General features: G+C 40.4%; 1 protein-coding gene across 5 annotated transcripts in view; it reads right to left on the reverse strand.

The window, feature by feature from the left end:
- Positions 1-20,000, reverse strand: part of LOC126354025 (protein kinase C-binding protein NELL1-like) — an 871,152-nt gene that overhangs the window by 199,946 nt on the left and 651,206 nt on the right. For all 5 annotated transcript variants that reach the window (XM_050003353.1, XM_050003352.1, XM_050003356.1 and 2 more), the window contains one exon: positions 18,644-18,737. In XM_050003353.1, coding sequence (XP_049859310.1) covers positions 18,644-18,737 — 94 coding nt within the window. The remainder of the gene's footprint in view (positions 1-18,643; positions 18,738-20,000) is intronic.

Below are 20,000 nucleotides of genomic sequence, written 5' to 3' on the forward strand. Positions count from 1 at the left end.
CTCTTCTTGCGGCCAAGTTAACTAGTAAAAGTTGCGATGTGCTACTACAATGACAAGAAATCAGTGAATTCAAGCAAACGCAGGCCAAGCTCACCTCCCTTATCGAGCGTACCAAACAGACATTACAGAGCACGAAATCAAAACTCACCTCACTTTGAGGTATTTGCCCTTCGCACAAACCCACGTGTGCTCAAATCATTGACTCATTACACGAGTGTTCGAACACTAATGACGCACCCCACATGCGTGGCATGTTATCAATCATGAACGGTGAATTTCACAAACTCAATACAACTGAGGGCCCTCCAGTCAGACACCGGCCACGATGCCTGAATTCACACAAACTCAAAGTGGTGAAAGCAATCATCTCGGACCTATTAAACACAGGCATTGTACGCCCATCCTCCAGTGACTGGTCGTCACTGATTCATCTCACACAGAAGACGGATGGCTCCTACAGACTCTCTGATGACTATAGACATCTCAATAACAGCACAATCATGGACAATTGTCCCGTACCGAACATTCAGGACTTCGCTTCTCAGTTGGCAGTCACTAAAATCTTCAGTGTGGTAGACTGTGAGAAAGCGTATCACCAAATACCAGTGTACAAACAAAATATCCCTAAAATGGCCATCACCACACCCTTTGGCATCTTCGAATATGTTTACATGCCTTACAGATTGAAAAACGGCATCCAAACCTGGCAGTGGTTTTTAGATACAGTGTCATGACCCCTACTTTTCTGCTACGTATACCTGGATGACGTTTTGATCTTTTCTTCCTCTCAGGAGGAACACAAGCTCCACATCTGGGCGCTGTTTGACACATTACAATCTACATCTACACCTACATCTATACTCCACAAGCCACCAGACGGTGTGTGGCAGAGGGTACCCTGAGTACCTCCATCGGTTCTCCCTTCTATTCCAGTCTCGTACTGTTCGAGGAAAGAAGGATTGTCAGTATGCTTCTGTTTGGGCTCTAATCTCTCTGATTTTATCCTCATGGTCTCTTTGCAAGATATACGTAGGAGGGAGCAATATACTGCTTGACTCTTCGGTGAAGGTATGTTCTCGAAACTTCAACAAATGCCCGTACCGAGCTACTGAGCGTCTCTCCTGCAGAGTCTTCCACTGGAGTTTATCTATCATCTCCATAATGCTTTCGCGATTACTAAATGATCCTGTAATGAAGCGCACTGCTCTCCGTTGGATCTTCTCTATCTCTTCTATCAACCCTATCTGGTACAGATCCCACACTGCTGAGCAGTATTCAAGCAGTGGGCGAACAAGCGTACTATAACCTACTTCCTTTGTTTTCAGATTGCATTTCCTTAGGATTCTTCCAATGAATCTCAGTCTGGCATCTGCTTTACCGATGATCAACTTTATATGATCATTCCATTTTAAATCACTCCTAATGCGTACCCCCAGATAATTTATGCTTCCAGTTGCCGACCTGCTATTTTGTAACTAATGATAATGTATGTATTAGCAGCACATTACACTTATCTACATTGAGATTCAATTGCCATTCCCTGCACCATGCGTCAATTCGCTGCAGATCCTCCTGCATTTCAGTACAATTTTCCATTGTTACAACCTCTCGATACACCACAGCATCATCTGCAAAAAGCCTCAGTGAACTTCTGATGTCATCCACCAGGTCATTTATGTATATTGTGAATAGCAATGGTCCTATGACACTCCCCTGCGGCACACCTGAAATCACTCTTACTTCGGAAGACTTCTCTGCATTGAGAATGACATGCTGCGTTCTGTTATCTAGGAACTCCTCAATCCAATCACGCAATTGGTCTGATAGTCCATATGCTCTTACTTTGTTCATTAAACGACTGTGGGGAACTGTATTAAACGCCTTGCAGAAGTCAAGAAACATGGCATCTACCTGTGAACCCGTGTCTATGGCCCTCTGAGTCCCACAGTTTGATCTTCAACAAAGACAACTGCAAACTGAGACAGGATTCTATTGTTTTTCTAGGACACATAGTTTCAGCCGATGGTATCCGGCCCACACAAGAGAAAATTGACATTATCAAACAGCTGCCAATACCAGAAACATACCATGAACTCCGCCGGTTCTTAGGAATGATCAATTATTTCCGCCGCCACATTCCAAGAGCCGCCAAACTACAGGTCCCCCTCACAGATGCACTGTGTGGGCCACAAACGTCAGGCGACAGGTGTGTGCCGTGGACAGAGGACACGTGTGCGTCTTTCAAAAAACTCAAAACCGCACTCATGGAAGACACACACTTGCCCATCCACACCCGGATGCAACACTTTGGCTCACTAAGGATGCTAGCGAAATATCTATCGGTGCAGTACTTCAACAACACAGACGAGAGGTGGTGCAACCTCTTAAGTTTTTTTCAAAAAAACTTTGTACCTCTCTGTGCAAATGGTCCACTTTCAACAGAGAGCTCTTAGCTGTCTACGAGGCCATTAGATATTTCTGCGATGACATCGAGGGATGCTCCCTCACGATCTTTACAGACCACAAACCAATCACCCAAGCACTCACAAACCGTCCAGCCAACCCACCTCCTAGGAAGTTCCGTTATTTTGACCTAATTTCACAATACACAACTAATGTGCAATACATTCGAGGATCCAACAACATAGTCACTGATTATTTCCCCTGGATCTCGGCATATCTTCCTCAATCGACTACAATGCTCTTGCTCAGGCGCAAATGAATGATGACTCCTTGGGGAGCCTTTTATCTGACAATAATCACTCTCTGCACCTGGCATGCAAGACGATCCACGGCACATGCTCAGAGATATGGTGTGACACTTCCCCTGGCGTGCCACGCCCTCTCATCCCCTCCTCTTTACGTCGCTTGGTGTTTGACGCACTGTACAGTCTCGCCCATTTGCGCAACTACACGCATCATCACCGAGTGTTTCATATGGCCCTCACTTTGCAAAGACTGTCGCAACTGGTGTCACACTTGAATTTCATGCTGGCGGTCCAAAGTTGGACGCCACTGCACGCCCCCCCTCAGGCGTCTTCCGCTCTCCTTCTGGCAGACTCCACAACACCCACATCAACATTGTCGGCCCACTTCCCCCATAGTGCATTGTTTGTAGAGTGTCTGGATGCTGACTTTGACATTTTTCTCATCAGAAATATGCTTGAACCTATTTTGCAGCACATGTTATTTTTGTGATTCTCCCATGCCATTTGCCTATCCACTATTACATCTACTAGTTTATAAATGTCTATCTCCTTTAGTTCCAGGTCTCCAATCCTGACTGTGATGTTGCCCAAAGTGTGTTTTTTGTTTGCATGTATCCTCATATATTTTGTTTTGTTTCCATTTATAAAGAGATTGTTTTTCCCTGAAATAATTGTTTCCACTTTTTATATTTATCGAAGCCTTCTCTTGCAGGTAATCTGTTGGAGAAATGGTAACAACAAATGAAGTGTCATGACTACACTATCAGATACTTATATCACTGACATACAAAATGAAAAGTAGTGGCCAAGGACAGATCCTTGAGGAACTCCATATTTCACCATTTCAAAATTTGAAAACGCTTGTAATATTATTTATTATTTTTCACTTTATCTCTACATACTGCTTTCTATTTTCCAAAAATGATTTAATGATGTCTGCTTGTTTCCCCCAATGAAGCTATTCTAATAGGATGTCATGACATCAAAATGAAATGCTTTAGATAGGTCCAGGAACATACCACAGACATTCTTCTGTTCACCAAGTGCTTTAGTTTGAAGAATTAAGAATTCAGCTATTGCTGTTTTGGTAGATTTGACCTTTCTGAATCCATGTTGTTCATCATTGAGAATATTGTATATTTGTATAAAATTTAATAGTCTGACTTTTATTATGGTTTCTATTATATTACAGAGTACAGATGAAATAGTTATAAGTCTGGGTCTTTTTTGTATCCTCCATTATGTATAGGGATTACTTGACTCTTTTTCAGGCACATTGAAAATACTCCTTTTTCTACAGATAAGTTAATCATGAACCATGGACCTCGACATTGGTGGGGAGGCTTGCATGCCTCAGCAGATGGCCATACCATAGATGCAACCACAATGGAGGGGTATCTGTTGAGAGGCCAGACAAACGTGTGGTTCCTGAAGAGGGGCAGCATCCTTTTCAGTAGTTGCAGGGGCAACAGTCTGAATGATTGACTGATCTGGCCTTGTAACACTAACCAAAATGGCCTTGCTGTGCTGGTACTGCAAACAGCTGAAAGCAAGGGGAAACTATGGCCGTAATTTTTCCTGAGGGAATGCTGCTTTACTGTATGGTTAAATGATGATGGCGTCCTCTTGGGTAAAATATTCCGGAGGTAAAATAGTCCCCCATTTGGTTCTCCAGGAGGGAACTACTCAAGAGGACGTCATTATCAGGAGAAAGAAAACTGGTGTTCTATGGATCGGAGCTTGGAATGTTAGATCCCTTGATTGGGCAGGTAGGTTAGAAAATTTAAAAAGGGAAATGGATAGGTTAAAGTTAGATATAGTGGGAATTAGTGAAGTTTGGTGGCAGGAGAAACAAGACTTTTGGTCAGGTGAATACAGGGTTATAAATACAAAATCAAATAGGGGTAATGCAGGAGTAGGTTTAATAACAAATAAAAAAAATAGGAGTGTGGGTAAGCTACTACAAACAGCATAGTGAAAGCATTATTGTTGCCAAGATAGACATGAAGCCCACACCTACTGCAGATGATGAAAAAATTGATGAAATGTATGATGAGATAAAAGAAATTATTCAGGTAGTGAAGGGAGATGAAAATTTAATAGTCATGGGTGACTGGAATTCGAGAGTAGGAAAAGGGTGAGAAGGAAACATAGTAGGTGAATATGGAATGGGGGTAAGAAATGAAAGAGGAAGCCATCTGGTAGAATTTTGTTCAAGAATAATAAAAGAAGGTTGTATACATGGAACAATCCTGGAGATACTAGAAGGTATCAGATAGATTATATTATGGTAAGACAGAGATTTAGCAAAAGCAAAATTATTAAGTAATGATAGATTAATAAGGCTGGATAGTAACAAGTCCAGAATAATGTGGAAAATGGTAAAAAAAGAAACTGGGGGTCAAACTAAAGAAAAGGAAATCAATCTTAAAAATAATGAAAATATCCCCATAGAAATAGATGCGATGGCAAACTATGTAAACAATTATTTTGTAAATATTCCCCTTACTTTAAGTAGTAAATTTAAGCAACAACAAACAGTGACGAATCCAACGGTAAATACCAGCATGATGGCAATCCCAACAGATGAGCATGAAGTTCTAAAAGTCATTAAATGCTTGAAATCCAAAATGTCCTCTGGGTTGGATGATGTATCTGTATCAATAATTAAGAAAATTGTGCCATGTGTTGTCTGACCTATAGAGCACATAGCAAACTTGTCCCTTAGTGAAGAGATATTTCTGGATTAACTTAAAATCTCTAAAGTGATACCTCCATACAAAAATGGTGACATACATAAAATAGAAAATTAGCAACCTATATCTCTCCTCCCAGCCTTCTCCAAAATACTTTAGGAATTAATGAAAATCATGGTTACAAAATATCTAGAAAAACATAAACTAATAAATAACAGTCAACATGTTTTTCGAGCAGGGCACAGTACAGAATCAGCCATATTGGACTACACATCAGAAATAGTAAGGAATTTGGAGTCAAATAAACAGGTTGTTGGAATTAATCTAGATTCATCCAAAGCTTTCAATACTGTGAACCATGTAATATTACTAGGGAAACTTGAAGCAATAGGCATAAGTTTCTTTAGCTATCCTACATCCAGGTGAAGCTACCCACTTTGATCAGATACCATTAAGAACAACAACCAGGAAGACTGCGCAAAGTGATGCTACTCTATGATAATGCCTGCCCGTATTTTGCATGGGTAGCTTTGAGAGATGAAATAGTGAAGGTAGCAGAGGATCAAGTAGGTAAAAAGACGAGGGCTAATAGAAATTGGGTAACAGAAAGGATATTGAATTTAACTGATGAAAGGAGAAAATATAAAAATGCAGTAAACGAAGCAGGCAAAAAGGAATACAAACGTCTCAAAAATGAGAGCGACAGGAAGTGCAAAATGGCTAAACAGGGTTGCCTAGACGACAAATGTAAGGATGTAGAGGCTTATCTCACTAGGGGTAAGATAGACACTGCCTACAGGAAAGTTAAAGAGACCTTTGGAGAAAAGAGAACCACTTGTATGAATATCAAGAGCTCAGATGAAAACCCAGTTCTAAGCAAAGAAGGGAAAGCAGAAAGGTGGAAGGAGTATATAGAAGGTCTATACAAGGGTGATGTACTTGAGGACGACATTATTAAAATGGGAAAGGATGTAGATGAAGATGAAATTGGAGATATAATACTGCTTGAAGAGTTTGACAGAGCACTGAAAGACCTGAGTCGAAACAAGGCCCCCGGAGTAGACAACATTCCATTGGAACTACTGACGGCCTTGGGAGAGCCAGTCCTGACAAAACTACCATCTGGTGAGCAAAATGTATGAGACAGGCAAAATACTCTCACACTTCAAGAAGAATATAATAATTCCAATCCCATAGAAAGCAGGTACTGACAGATGTGAAAATTACTGAACTATCAGTTTAGTAAGTCACGGCTGCAAAATACTAACGCGAATTCTTTACAGACCAATGGAAAAACTAGAAGAAGCCGACCTCGGAGAAGATCAGTATGGATTCCGTAGAAATGTTGGAACACGTGAGGCAATACTGACCTTAAGACTTACCTTAGAAGAAAGATTAAGGAAAGGCAAACCTATGTTTCTAGCATTTGTAGACTTAAGGAAAGCTTTTGACAATGTTGACTGGAATACTCTCTTTCAAATTATAAAGGTGCAGTGGTAAAATACAGGGAGCAAAAGGCTCTTTACAATTTGTACAGAAACCAGATGGCAGTTATAAGAATTGAGGGGCATGAAAGGGAAGCAGTGGTTTGGAAGCGAGTGAGACAGGGCTGTAGCCTATCCCTGATGTTATTCAATCTGTATATTGAACAAGCAGTAAAGGAAACAAAAGAAAAGTTCAGAGTAGGTATTAAAATCCAGGGAGAAGAAATAAAAATTTTGAGGTTTCCCGATGACATTGTAATTCTGTCAGAGACAGCAAAAGACTTGGAAGAGTAGTTGAACAGAATGGACAGTGTCTTGAAAGGAGGATATAAGATAAACATCAACAAAAGCAAAATGAGAATAATGGAATGTAGTCGAATTAAGTCGGGTGATGCTGAGGGAATTAGATTAGGAAATGAGACACTTAAAGTAGTGAAGGAGCTTTGCTATTTAGGGAGCAAAATAACTGATTATAGTCAAAGTAGAGAGGATATAAAGTGTAAACTGGCAATGGCAAGGAAAGTGTTTCTGAAGAAGAGAAATTTGTTAACATTGAGTATGGGTTTAAGTGTCCGGATGTCGTTTCTGAAAGTATTTGTGTGGAGTGTAGCCATGTATGGAAGTGAAACATGGACAATAAATAGTTTGGACAAGAAAAGAATAGAAGCTTTCGAAATTTGGTGCTACAGAAGAATGCTGAAGATTAGATGGGTAGATCACATAACTAACGAGGAGACATTGACTAGAATTGGGAGAAGAGGAGTTTGTGGCACAACTTGACTAGAAGAAGAGACTGGTTGGTAGGACATGTCCTGAGGCATCAAGGGATCACAAATTTAGCATTGGAGGGCAGCATGGAGGGTAAAAATTGTAGAGGGAGACCAAGAGATGAATACACTAAACAGATTCAGAAGGATGTAAGTTGCAGTAGGTACTGGGAGATGAAGAAACTTGCACAGCATAGAGTGGCATGGAGAGCTGCATCAAACCAGTCTCAGGACTGAAGACCATAACAACAACAAAAAGTTTATCAGACAGGCTAATGGCTTTACGTCCCATTGTAAACAGCATTTAATTAGTTTAGTGGATATACCATCTAGTCCGTCTGTGTTTTTTGTTTTTAGACTATGCATTACTTTTACAATTTCTGATTCCTTAGTTGGGGTAAGGGATAAGCATTTTGTCTCATATGAAATGCTTATTGTGTTTATTTTGGAAGTATTATTTTGAGTTATTAAGTTGTCCACAACTTCAATATAACATTTGTTTAAAGCATAGATGACATTCTGTGCATCCCTGAGTTCCCTCTCATTTATCTCAAGTGTTATGTTATCAGTGTTTTCAACACCTACACCTTTACTCTTTCCATTTATGAGAAACCATATGATCTAGTGATACTTGTTGAGGTTGCTATCTTATTTTCATAATGTGTCAATTTGGTCTGTTTTATCAGTTTTGAGTATGCATCCCTATTTTCTTAGCCATAACTGACAGTTTTCATGCATGCTTTTCACCTCTTCCCTCTTCCTCTTTACCTCTCCTGTGATCCTATTTTTATTCTTCTTCTCATTTATTTCTCTACCTACTAATGGACATGGAACATGTGTGTAATGGCCTATTGTTTTGCAGAATGATTTCCATCCTTTATCTATGTTTCCTGTTAAGTATATATGGTGCCCCAAAAAGAATGACCAAAATTTAACTGTAATAATATTGAGACAAATGTCACTAGGTAGCTGAAGCAGGACTAGATGTAATCGGCATGGTCTAGAGTTTCAGAAAAAATCTTGTAGATGTTCCTACGAGTGCTGGCCTGGAGTGTGCACCCATTATCGTGCAATATGGTGTCTGCACAACAGAAGACATATTGTTTTATTGAATTTAGTCGTACTCAATTAGTGGTCACAGTTTAGCGGGTGTTTCATCTTCTATTTTGTGCTAGACCACATCACAAAGAACATTCAGCAGTGGTATAAACAGTTTGAAGAAACAGGGTGCCTCTGTAAAGGCAAAAGTCCTGGCCGGCCACGCATTTCTGAGCAACCAGTGGAGTCTATGCTTCATGCCAGCTGAGAACTTGCTTTACCGTGCATGACAGTGTGGCTTGCGTTAGGGCATCGTTTAGTCCTCAAACCATACTGATTACAACTGGTACAAGCTCACGAGTCACCAAAAGTGAATGTTTTTTGTGCTGTTTTGCAAAGCAACGTTTATGGACCCTACTTTTTTGAGTAAGAAATCATAACATGACAATCATACCTTGCTGTGCTATGGAACTGGTTATTCCCACAACTTGACTGTGACAATTTCATCAGCAAGATGGAGCACCACCACAGTGGCACAACAATGTGTGCAGTTTCTTCAATGCCAACATGCCTCAGTGTTGGAAAGAGCGTACAGGATCATGAGATCAGGCTTTACACTCTTGGCACTCTTGACCTCCTAGGTCCCCTGACTTAACACCATGTGATTTCTTCCTGTGGGGATATGTTAAACAATGTGTTTACATTCCTCCCTTACATCATGACACTGATGAACTACAAACCAGAATCTCAGCTGCTGTAGCTTCAGTGACAGAGGACACCTTACGCTCAGTTTGGGATGAATTTGGCTATCGGCTAGATGTTGTCTGTGTAGCCAATGGAGGACATATTGAACATTTATGATTGATTTTAACAAACTTATGTCTTTTCTGAGTAATTTAGTAAGCAATTTGTTGGTGTTAAGCCCTTCCTCCTAATAAATAATTATTTTTAAAATCGGGTCATTCTTTTTGGGACACCCTGTACTTCACTAAAGTCTTTGGTTTCTAGTAGCCTTTGTAGCCTATCTATGTTTGTTTACTTAGTTTGTCTAAACTCTTTAATCTTTTTTCTGGCTTTCCTATGTTGCCTGCTAATTTAACTACTACCCCATAGTGGTCTGCAATGATCATGTGTATGACCTGTACCGTCTGCCTGCTCTGTTGTACATTAGTTACCACATAATCTATTAATGTTTCTGTATTTTTACAGTATCTCTTGGGACTGTCTACTGCTAAATAAACTCCTTAACTTTTAATCAGATCTTGAAAACGCCTTGTATAACAATTGCCTTTTACTGTATTAATAAACTCCTGGAAATTGAAATAAGAACATCGTGAATTCATTGTCCCAGGAAGAGGAAACTTTATTGACACATTCCTGGGGTCAGATACATCACATGATCACAATGACAGAACCACAGGCACATAGACACAGGCAACAGAGCATGCACAATGTCGGCACTAGTACAGTGTATATCCACCTTTCACAGCAATGCAGGCTGCTATTCTCCCATGGAGACGATCGTAGAGATGCTCGATGTAGTCCTGTGAAACGGCTTGCCACGCCATTTCCACCTGGCGCCTCAGTTGGACCAGCGTTCGTGCTGGACGTGCAGACCGCGTGAGACGACGCTTCATCCAGTCCCAAACATGCTCAATGGGGGACAGATCCGGAGATCTTGCTGGCCAGGGTAGTTGACTTACACCTTCTAGAGCACGTTGGGTGGCACGGAATACATGCGGACGTGCATCGTCCTGTTGGAACAGCAAGTTCCCTTGCCGGTCTAGGAATGGTAGAACGATGGGTTCGATGATGGTTTGGATGTACTGTGCACTATTCAGTGTCCCCTCTATGATCACCAGAGGTGTACGGCCAGTGTAGGAGATGCCGAGTGTTGGCCCTGTGTGCCTCAGTCGTATGCAGTCCTGATTGTGGCGCTCACCTGCACGGCGCCAAACACGCATACGACCATCATTGGCACCGAGGCAGAAGCGACTCTCATCGCTGAAGATGACACGTCTCCATTCGTCCCTCCATTCACGCCTGTCGCGACACCTCTGGAGGCGGGCTGCACGATGTTGGGGCATGAGCGGAAGATGGCCTAATGGTGTGCGGGACCATAGCCCAGCTTCATGGAGACACTTGCGAATGGTCCTCGCTGATACCCCAGGAGCAACAGTTTCCCTAATTTGCTGGGAAGTGGTGGTGCGGTTCCCTATGGCACTGCATAGGATCCTACGGTCTTGGCATGCATCCGTGCGTCGATGCGGTCCGGTCCCAGGTCGACGGGCACGTGCACCTTCCGCCGACCACTGGCGACAACATCGATGTACTGTGGAGACCTCACGCCCCACGTATTGAGCAATTCGGCGGTACGTCCACCCGGCCTCCCGCATGCCCACTATACGCCCTCGCCCAAAGTCCGTCAACTGCACATATGGTTCACGTACACACTGTCGCGGCATGCTACCAGTGTTAAAGACTGCGATGGAGCTCCGTATGCCACGGCAAACTGGCTGACACTGACGGCAGCGGTGCACAAATGCTGCGCAGCTAGCGCCATTCGACGGCCAACACCACGGTTTCTGGTGTGTCCACTGTGCCGTGCGTGTGATCATTGCTTGTACAGCCCTCTCGCAGTGTCTGGAGCAAGTATGGTGGGTCTGACACACCGGTGTCAATGTGTTCTTTTTTTCATTGCCAGGAGTGTATTTAGGTCACTAGCTACAATTATATATGAGAATTCCCTGCTAGCCTTGTCTAATAATACTTCTAACTCTTTTAAAAGTCCACTTATCTGACTGTTTGGCGATTTGTAGATATCTATTATCACACATTTTTCCCATAGGTTGTCTGTATTGCTCCGGCTTCACACAGCATTTCTGTACAGTTGTCTACTGGCTATGGACTGATACCCACTATTTTACTGTGTACATGGACTGCCACCCATCCACCCATATGTTCAGATCTGCAGAAATTAGCAATTTTTTTACATTCCTGTATGTTGTAAACATTAATTTCATTTCCTTTCAGCCCATGTTCTGACATAACAAATATACGTGGTAATTCTGCAGCTACTAGTACTTCTATCTGTTCTAATTTACTGGATGCATACTGTACGTTCTGCTGCAAGATTCTTATATTAGAAATATTTTTGCTGATGTTTTGTTTTCTATGGCACCTTTCTTTTTACCAACTGGTACAAAAAAGTCTGCTCCTTGAGATGTTTTTGTTTCTTTGTTCTTTCTCCTCTCCCGTATCTCGCCTGTGGGATCTCTGTCTCAGCTTCCCCTTCTGCAGATGATGACACAGCTTCTTCTGCTAGTGATGACACTGCCTCTTTTTCTGCTGGTGATGTCACTGCTTTTCCCTCCTTTGCAGGGCAGCATGATGTTTCCTCTTCTCTTCTTTCATCTTTTGGATGTTTTGAGTCTGTTACTGGATACAGTATTGTATCTTCAATTTCTTCCCTCATTGACAGTGGTATAGGTCTATTTACCTGTTCTTATGTGCTGCTAATTTTTTCTGATATTTCTCTGCATAGAGTTACTGTACCGTAGTTGTTTCTGCACAGGCCATGTTTTGTGAAATGTTCTCTCACTGAGCTTGTTGCTTCAATAAATGTAACATTAGAGAAAAAGGTACATATCTTCCTGAATTTCCTGTTTGTGTTGATGATTTCTCTGTTTACACATGAAGCCTTTGTGGAATGCTTATGACATATACATTGGAATGTATAAGTTTTCCTAAAGTTTCTCTTAGAGCCCTGGTTGCAATTAAACTTTCGTTCTTATGTATATCATTTCCTCCCCCAATAATAATACATCCACAAAGTGTATCATTCTGCCACAGGCTTCATGCCCTTGAAAGTTATACTGGGGAAGAAAATGACAATGTAAGGTACTGGCCTGAGCCAGTGGCAAGAACACAAGATGACCTCTGGAGAGTAACTCTATGTGGGAGGAGATGACAAAAATGAGTCCTTTTGGCTTCCATCTTTGCAAGATGCAGATGGATGCTGCTGTTGAAGGCTTTTGGATGGAATATTGCATAACGAATAAATAGCATCCTTATGCTTGGAAGCATAACAAAATTAAAGAAGAAGAAGAAGAAGAAGAAATGGCATGCCGTGTTCTTTTGAGAGCCAAAATTGTCTTAAGGGACTGTAGTCAATTTGTTTGTTTGTTTTTTTTTTTTTTTTGCCCCTACAGAAGAAACAAATTAATGCAGAAATGTAAAAAGTTGACCAAAATGAGACTTAGCACAAGCACTTAATTTACCAATAACATTATTTAGATGGATTAAGGAGCTTTTCTTTTTAAATTATATTATGTCATGTAACTTGTTCCTTGCATCTTGGGTTGATGCATAAATTTGTAGCATTTTCCATAAATTTAATAAACACAACATATACACATAACAGAGACTTTAGTTATCAATAATATATTCTCAGTAGGTGTGGAATTTTGTCAGTTTAGGAGAATGCGGGCAGGCATTATCACGGAGTAGCAACTCTTTGCGCAGTCTTCCTGGTTGTTGATCTTGGATTGCATCTGCAAGATGTCTCAGCTGTTGACAACAAATGTCAGCAGTGATTGTTACACTTTGGAGAAGCAATTCATAGTACAGCACACCATCACTGTTCCTCCAGATGCAAAACATTAACTTTTGCAAATGTGTGCAGGTCTTTATATGGGGAGTTGCTGCTTTGTTTGGGCTCAACCATATCTTTGTTTTCTTTGTGTTATCATAAAGACACAACTTTTCATCAGAAGTAATGATACAGGATAGGAATGATCAATCTTGTTCGTAAGCCAGCTGATGACGAGCGAGCAGTGATGCACATATGGACATCACCTGATTTTGTGAGTTTGGCTTAGAGCATGAGGCACCCGTACTCCCAGTTTCTGAATCTTCCCTATTGCATACAAATGTTGCACAATGGTGGAATCATCACAGTTCATCACATTTGCCATTTATCAAGTACACTGATGTGGATTGTTGAGGATTACTACTTTTAAACATGAAGGCCTTCCTGAACATGGAGAGTCAGTAATGTCAGAATGATCCTCCATAAAATTAGAGAACTATTTTCTTGCGTCGCTTGGTGTTTGACACACTGTACAGTCTCGCCCATTTGCACAACTACACGCATCATCACCGAGTGTTTCATATGGCCCTCGCTTTGCGAAGACTGTCGTGACTGGTGTCACACTTGTATTTCATGCTGGCGGTCCAAAGTTGGACGCCACTGCATGCCCCCCCTCAGGTGTCTTCCGCTCTCCTTCTGGCAGACTCCACAACACCCACATCAACATTGTCGGCCCACTTCCCCCATAGTGAATTGTTTGTAGAGTGTCTGGATGCTGACTTTGACATTTTTCTCATCAGAAATATACTTGAACCTATTTTGCAGCACATGTTATTTATGTGATTCTCCCATGCCATTTGCCTATCCACTATTACATCTGTAAGTTTATAAATGTCTGTCTCCTTTAGTTCCAGGTCTCCAATCCTGACTGTGATGTTGCCCAAAGTGTGTTTTTTGTTTGCATGTATCCGCATATATTTTGTTTTGTTTCCATTTATAAAGAGATTGTTTTTTCCTGAAATAATTGTTTCCACTTTTTATATTTATTGAAGCCTTCTCTTGCAGGTAATCTGTTGGAGAAATGGTAACAACAAATGAAGTGTCATGACTACACTATCAGATACTTATATCACTGACATACAAAATGAAAAGTAGTGGCCAAGGACAGATCCTTGAGGAACTCCATATTTCACCATTTCAAAATTTGAAAACGCTTGTAATATTATTTATTATTTTTCACTTTATCTCTACATACTGCTTTCTATTTTCCAAAAATGATTTAATGATGTCTGCTTGTTTCCCCCAATGAAGCTATTCTAATAGGATGTCATGACATCAAAATGAAATGCTTTAGATAGGTCCAGGAACATACCACAGACTTTCTTCTGTTCACCAAGTGCTTTAGTTTGAATAATTAAGAATTCAGTTATTGCTGTTTTGGTAGATTTGACCTTTCTGAATCCATGTTGTTCATCATTGAGAATATTGTATATTTGTATAAAATTTAATAGTCTGACTTTTATTATGTTTTCTATTATATTAAAGAGTACAGATGAAATAGTTATAATACTGGGACTTTTTTGTATCCTCCATTATGTATAGGGATTACTTGACTCTTTTTCAGGCACATTGAAAATACTCCTTTTTCTACAGATAAGTTAATCATGAACCATGGAACTTGCCGTTGGTGGGGAGGCTTGCGTGCCTCAACGATACAGATAGCAGTACCGTAGGTGCAACCACAACAGAGGGGTATCTGTTGAGAAGCCAGACAAACGTGTGGTTCCTGAAGAGGGACAGCAGCCTTTTCAGTAGTTGCAGGGTCAACAGTCTGGATGATTGACTGATCTGGCCTTGTAACAATAACCTAAACGGCCTTGCTGTGCTGATACTGCGAACGGCTGAAAGCAAGGGGAAACTACGGCCGTAATCTTTCCTGAGGGCATGCAGCTTTACTGTATGATTAAATAATGATGGCGTCCTCTTAGGTAAAATATTCCAGAGGTAAAATAGTCCCCCATTCGGATCTCCGGCCGGGGACTACTCAAGAGGATGTCATTATCAGGAGAAGGAAAACTGGCGTTCTACGGATCGGAGCGTGGAATGTCAGATCCCATAATCGGGCATGTAGGTTAGAAATTTAAAAAGGGAAATGGATAGGTTAAAGTTAGGTATAGTGAGAATTAGTGAAGTTTGGTGGCAGGAGGAACAAGACTTTTGGTCAGGTGACTACAGGGTTATAAACACAAAATCAAATAGGGGTAATGCAGGAGTAGGTTTAATAATGAATAGGAAAATAGGAATGCGGGTAAGCTACTACAAACAGCATAGCGAACGCATTATTGTGGCCAAGATAGACATGAAGCCCACACCTACTACAGTAGTACAAGTCTATATGCCAACTAGCTCTGCAGATGACGAAGAAATTGAAGAAATGTATGATCAAATAAAAGAAATTATTCAGATAGTGAAGGGTGACGAAAATTTAATAGTCATGAGTGACTGGAATTCAGTAGTAGGAAAAGGGAGAGAAGGAAACAAATTAGGTGAATATGTACTGGGGCAAAGAAAAGAAAGAGGAAGCCCCCTGGTAGAATTTTGCACAGAGCACAACTTAATCATAGCTAACACTTGGTTCAAGAACCATAAAAGAAGGCTGTATACATGGAAGAAGCCTGGAGGTACTGACAGGTTTCAGATAGATTATATAATGGTAAGACAGAGATTTAGGAACCAGGTTTTAAATTGTAAGACATTTCCAGGGGCAGATGTGGACTCTGAAAACAATCTATTGGTTATGACCTGTAGATTAAAACTAAAGAAACTGCAAAAAGGTAGGAATTTAAGGAGATGGGACATGGATAAACTAAAAGAACCAGAGGTTGTACAGAGTTTCAAGGAGAGCATAAGGGAGCAATTGACAGGAATGGGGGAAAGAAATACAGTAGAAGAAGAATGGGTAGCTTTGAGGGATGAAGTAGTGAAGGCAACAGAGGATCAAGTAGGTAATAAGATGAAGGCTAGTAGAAATCCTTGGGTAACAGAAGAAATATTGAATTTAATTGATGAAAGGAGAAAATATAAAAATGCAGTAAATGAAGCAGGCAAAAAGGAATACAGACGTCTCAAAAATGAGATCGACAGGAAGTGAAAAATGGCTAAGCAGGGATGGCTAGAGGACAAATGTAAGAATGTAGAGGCTTATCTCATTAGGGGTAATATAGATACTGCCTACAGGAAAATTAAAGAGACCTTTGGAGATAAGAGAACCACTTGTATGAACATCAAGAGCTCAGATGGAAACCGAGTTCTAAGCAAAGAAGGGAAAGCAGAAAGGTGGAAGGAGTATATAGAAGGACTATACAAGGGCGATGTACTTGAGGACAATATTATGGAAATGGAAGAGGATGTAGATGAAGATGAAATGGGAGATACGATACTGCGTGAAGAGTCTGACAGAGCACTGATAGACCTGAGTCGAAACAAGGCCCCCGGAGTAGACAACATTCCATTGGAACTACTGACGGCCTTGGGAGAGCCAGTCCTGACAAAACTCTACCAGCTGGTGAGCAAGATGTATGAGACAGGCGAAATACCCTCAGACTTCAAGAAGAACATAATAATTCCAATCCCAAAGAAAGCAGGTGTTGACAGATGTGAAAATTACCGAACTATCAGTTTAATAAGTCACAGCTGCAAAATACTAATGCGAATTCTTTACAGACGAATGGAAAAACTAGTAGAAGCCGACCTCGGGGAAAAGATCAGTTTGGATTCTGTAGAAATGTTGGAACACGTGAGGCAATACTGACCTTACGACTTATCTTAGAAGAAAGGTTAAGAAAAGGCAAACCTATGTTTCTAGCATTTGTAGACTTAGAGAAAGCTTTTGACAATGTTGACTGGAATACTCTCTTTCAAATTCTGAAGGTAGCAGGGGTCAAATACAGGGAGCGAAAGGCTATTTACAATTTGTACAGAAACCAGATGGCAGTTATAAGAGTCGAGGGACATGAAAGGGAAGCAGTGGTTGGGAAAGGAGTGAAACAGGGTTGCAGTCTCTCCCCAGTGTTATTCAATCTGTATATTGAGCAAGCAGTGAAGGAAACAAAAGAAAAATTCGGAGTAGGTATTAAAATCCATGGAGAAGAAATGAAAATGTTGAGGTTCGCCGATGACATCGTAATTCTGTCAGAGACAGCAAAGGACTTGTAATAGCAGTTGAACGGAATAGATCATGTCTTGAAAGGAGGATATAAGATGAACATCAACAAAAGCAAAACGAGGATAATGGAATGTAGTCGAATTAAGTCGGGTGATGCTGAGGGAATTAGATTAGGAAATAAGACAATTAAAATAGTAAAGGAGTTTTGCTATTTGGGGAGCAAAATAACTGATGATGGTCGAAGTAGAGAGGATATAAAATGTAGACTGGCAATGGCAAGGAAAGCGTTTCTGAAGAAGAGAAATTTGTTAACATCGAGTATAGATTTAAGTGTCAGGAAGTCATTTCTGAAAGTATTTGTATGGAGTGTAGCCATGTATGGAAGTGAACCATGGACGATAACTAGTTTGGACAAGAAGAGAATAGAAACTTTCGAAATGTGGTGCTACATAAGAATGCTGAAGATTAGATGGGTAGATCACATAACTAATGAGCAAGTATTGAATAGGATTGGAGAGAAGAGAAGTTTGTGGCACAACTTGACCAGAAGATGGGATCGGTTGGTAGGACATGTTCTGAGGCATCAAGGGATCACCAATTTAGTATTAGAGGGCAGCGTGGAGGGTAAAAATCGTAGAGGAAGACCAAGAGATGACTACACTAAGCAGATTCAGAAGGATGTAGGTTGCAGTAGGTACTGGGAGATGAAGCAGCTTGCACAAGATAGAGTAGCATGGAGAGCTGCATCAAACCAGTCTCAGGACTGAAGACCACAACAACAACAATAATAAAAAACAATTTATATTACATTCAAAGGTGCTGACTAATGGGGTTGAAAATATGTTAATGGCTTTACTGTCTTTATCTTTTCAAGAAATTTTCATACCAGCTAGAACCTGAATGAGAGATACAGAATGAATGTATAATCTTTAAGCAAATGAAGAATTATGTCATCAAGGTAATTATCTCAATTGATGTCTGTTACATAATCTTAAGTAGAAGTATTAATTTAAGTTTCACATGATCGGAATTTCTGATGTCCAAAACATTTATTTTGAGTAGTAAATTAGTTCCATGGCATTGATACTCACAGTCATAGAAAGTTGTCAAATTCTACAGAAATTATTTGTTCATATCAATTACAAACATTTAGGAACATGCAGAAATATAGTGAAAAAGCAAGCAGTTTCTTACTTCGGCAGACAGGGCAGCATTTTCCTGGTTCACGGACAGGATTCTTACAGTTGACTTCTGGACACTGCACAGGTCGACACTGAATATCTCCATGCTGTGACAGAATACCAGTGTAATTTATCTATGTTAATCTAATGCAAACTATGGAAACATTTCTCATTTTACTAATATTCTACTGCACATGAAAATTATGGAATTGAAACTCATACTTAAGTGAGACTGACTTCCAAAACCTTACCCTCTGATAGTTTCCCCTATGTGCCACATTTCCAAGTCAAAAGGAAATTATTGGATGATTGACTGCTTACCTGCAATCTGGGCTTCAGAAAGTTATTCTCAACTTAGATATTTCAATTAACAAAATGGCTTGAGAATACAAAAAGAATGCACAACCACTCAAAAAAAGTAAAATAGTTTAGTAGACAGCCACTAACAAAATTATGCACATAATTAAGACTGGAGGAGTAATGGAAGCTGTGTTAGTATTATACACACAAAGAAGAAAAGGGGGGAGGGGGCGTGGGAGTGCGAGAAACAGAGAGAGAGAAAGAGAGAGAGAGAAAATATAGCTCTAACCAATAAGTAGTACAGTAAACATTAGCATAGATGGTGTGCATAACCAGTACTCTCTCAAACAGTTTACCTATGGAAAGCCTCTTTCTGACCAACACTCACAATAGAATAGACAAAACAGAAAAGTAACATGGGAAGATCAACCACAAATCATATATCTGATATTGTGTGCATAACCAGTACTCTCTCAAACAGTTTACCTATGGAAAGCCTCTTTCTGACCAACACTCACAATAGAATAGACAAAACAGAAAAGTAACATGGGAAGATCAACCACAAATCATATATCTGATATTGTTATTGAATCAATTCAGTCAAATATTTACTTTATAAGTGTACAGACTGTCTCTTATGATGGCCAATATTGTGGCTGAGAGTCAAAATTATACCTAGCAGCAGTTTGCTTACACTCTGTATAACCAATGGCCAGAAAGTTTTTTACACCACTGGTCAAGCTGGCAGCTCAGCACAAGGGTTCAGAAAAGATTACTGCTTACAGAAGCATTTTTTGTGTTTATTGGCTTTTAGCTTGTACCTCCAAGGGGTCGGTGTATTAATTTATGGATTTGGCAATGCTGATCATAGAGGGTGGCTGGATGTCCTTTCTGTTGACACCCCATTCCCATGGGATGGGATTTGTGTATCTCATCTGCCTGTGTCTAATGTTATCCCATATGAAAGTGTGTGAAAATTTACTAAATATTTGCAAATTGTAGTGGGGTGTGGATATCAGCCTGGTCTGATGTAGGAAACCACAGGAGCATCCTCGATCACAAAACATAGA

The sequence above is a fragment of the Schistocerca gregaria genome, chromosome 3, assembly GCF_023897955.1.
Source record: "Schistocerca gregaria isolate iqSchGreg1 chromosome 3, iqSchGreg1.2, whole genome shotgun sequence".
Classification (NCBI taxonomy): domain Eukaryota; kingdom Metazoa; phylum Arthropoda; class Insecta; order Orthoptera; family Acrididae; genus Schistocerca; species Schistocerca gregaria.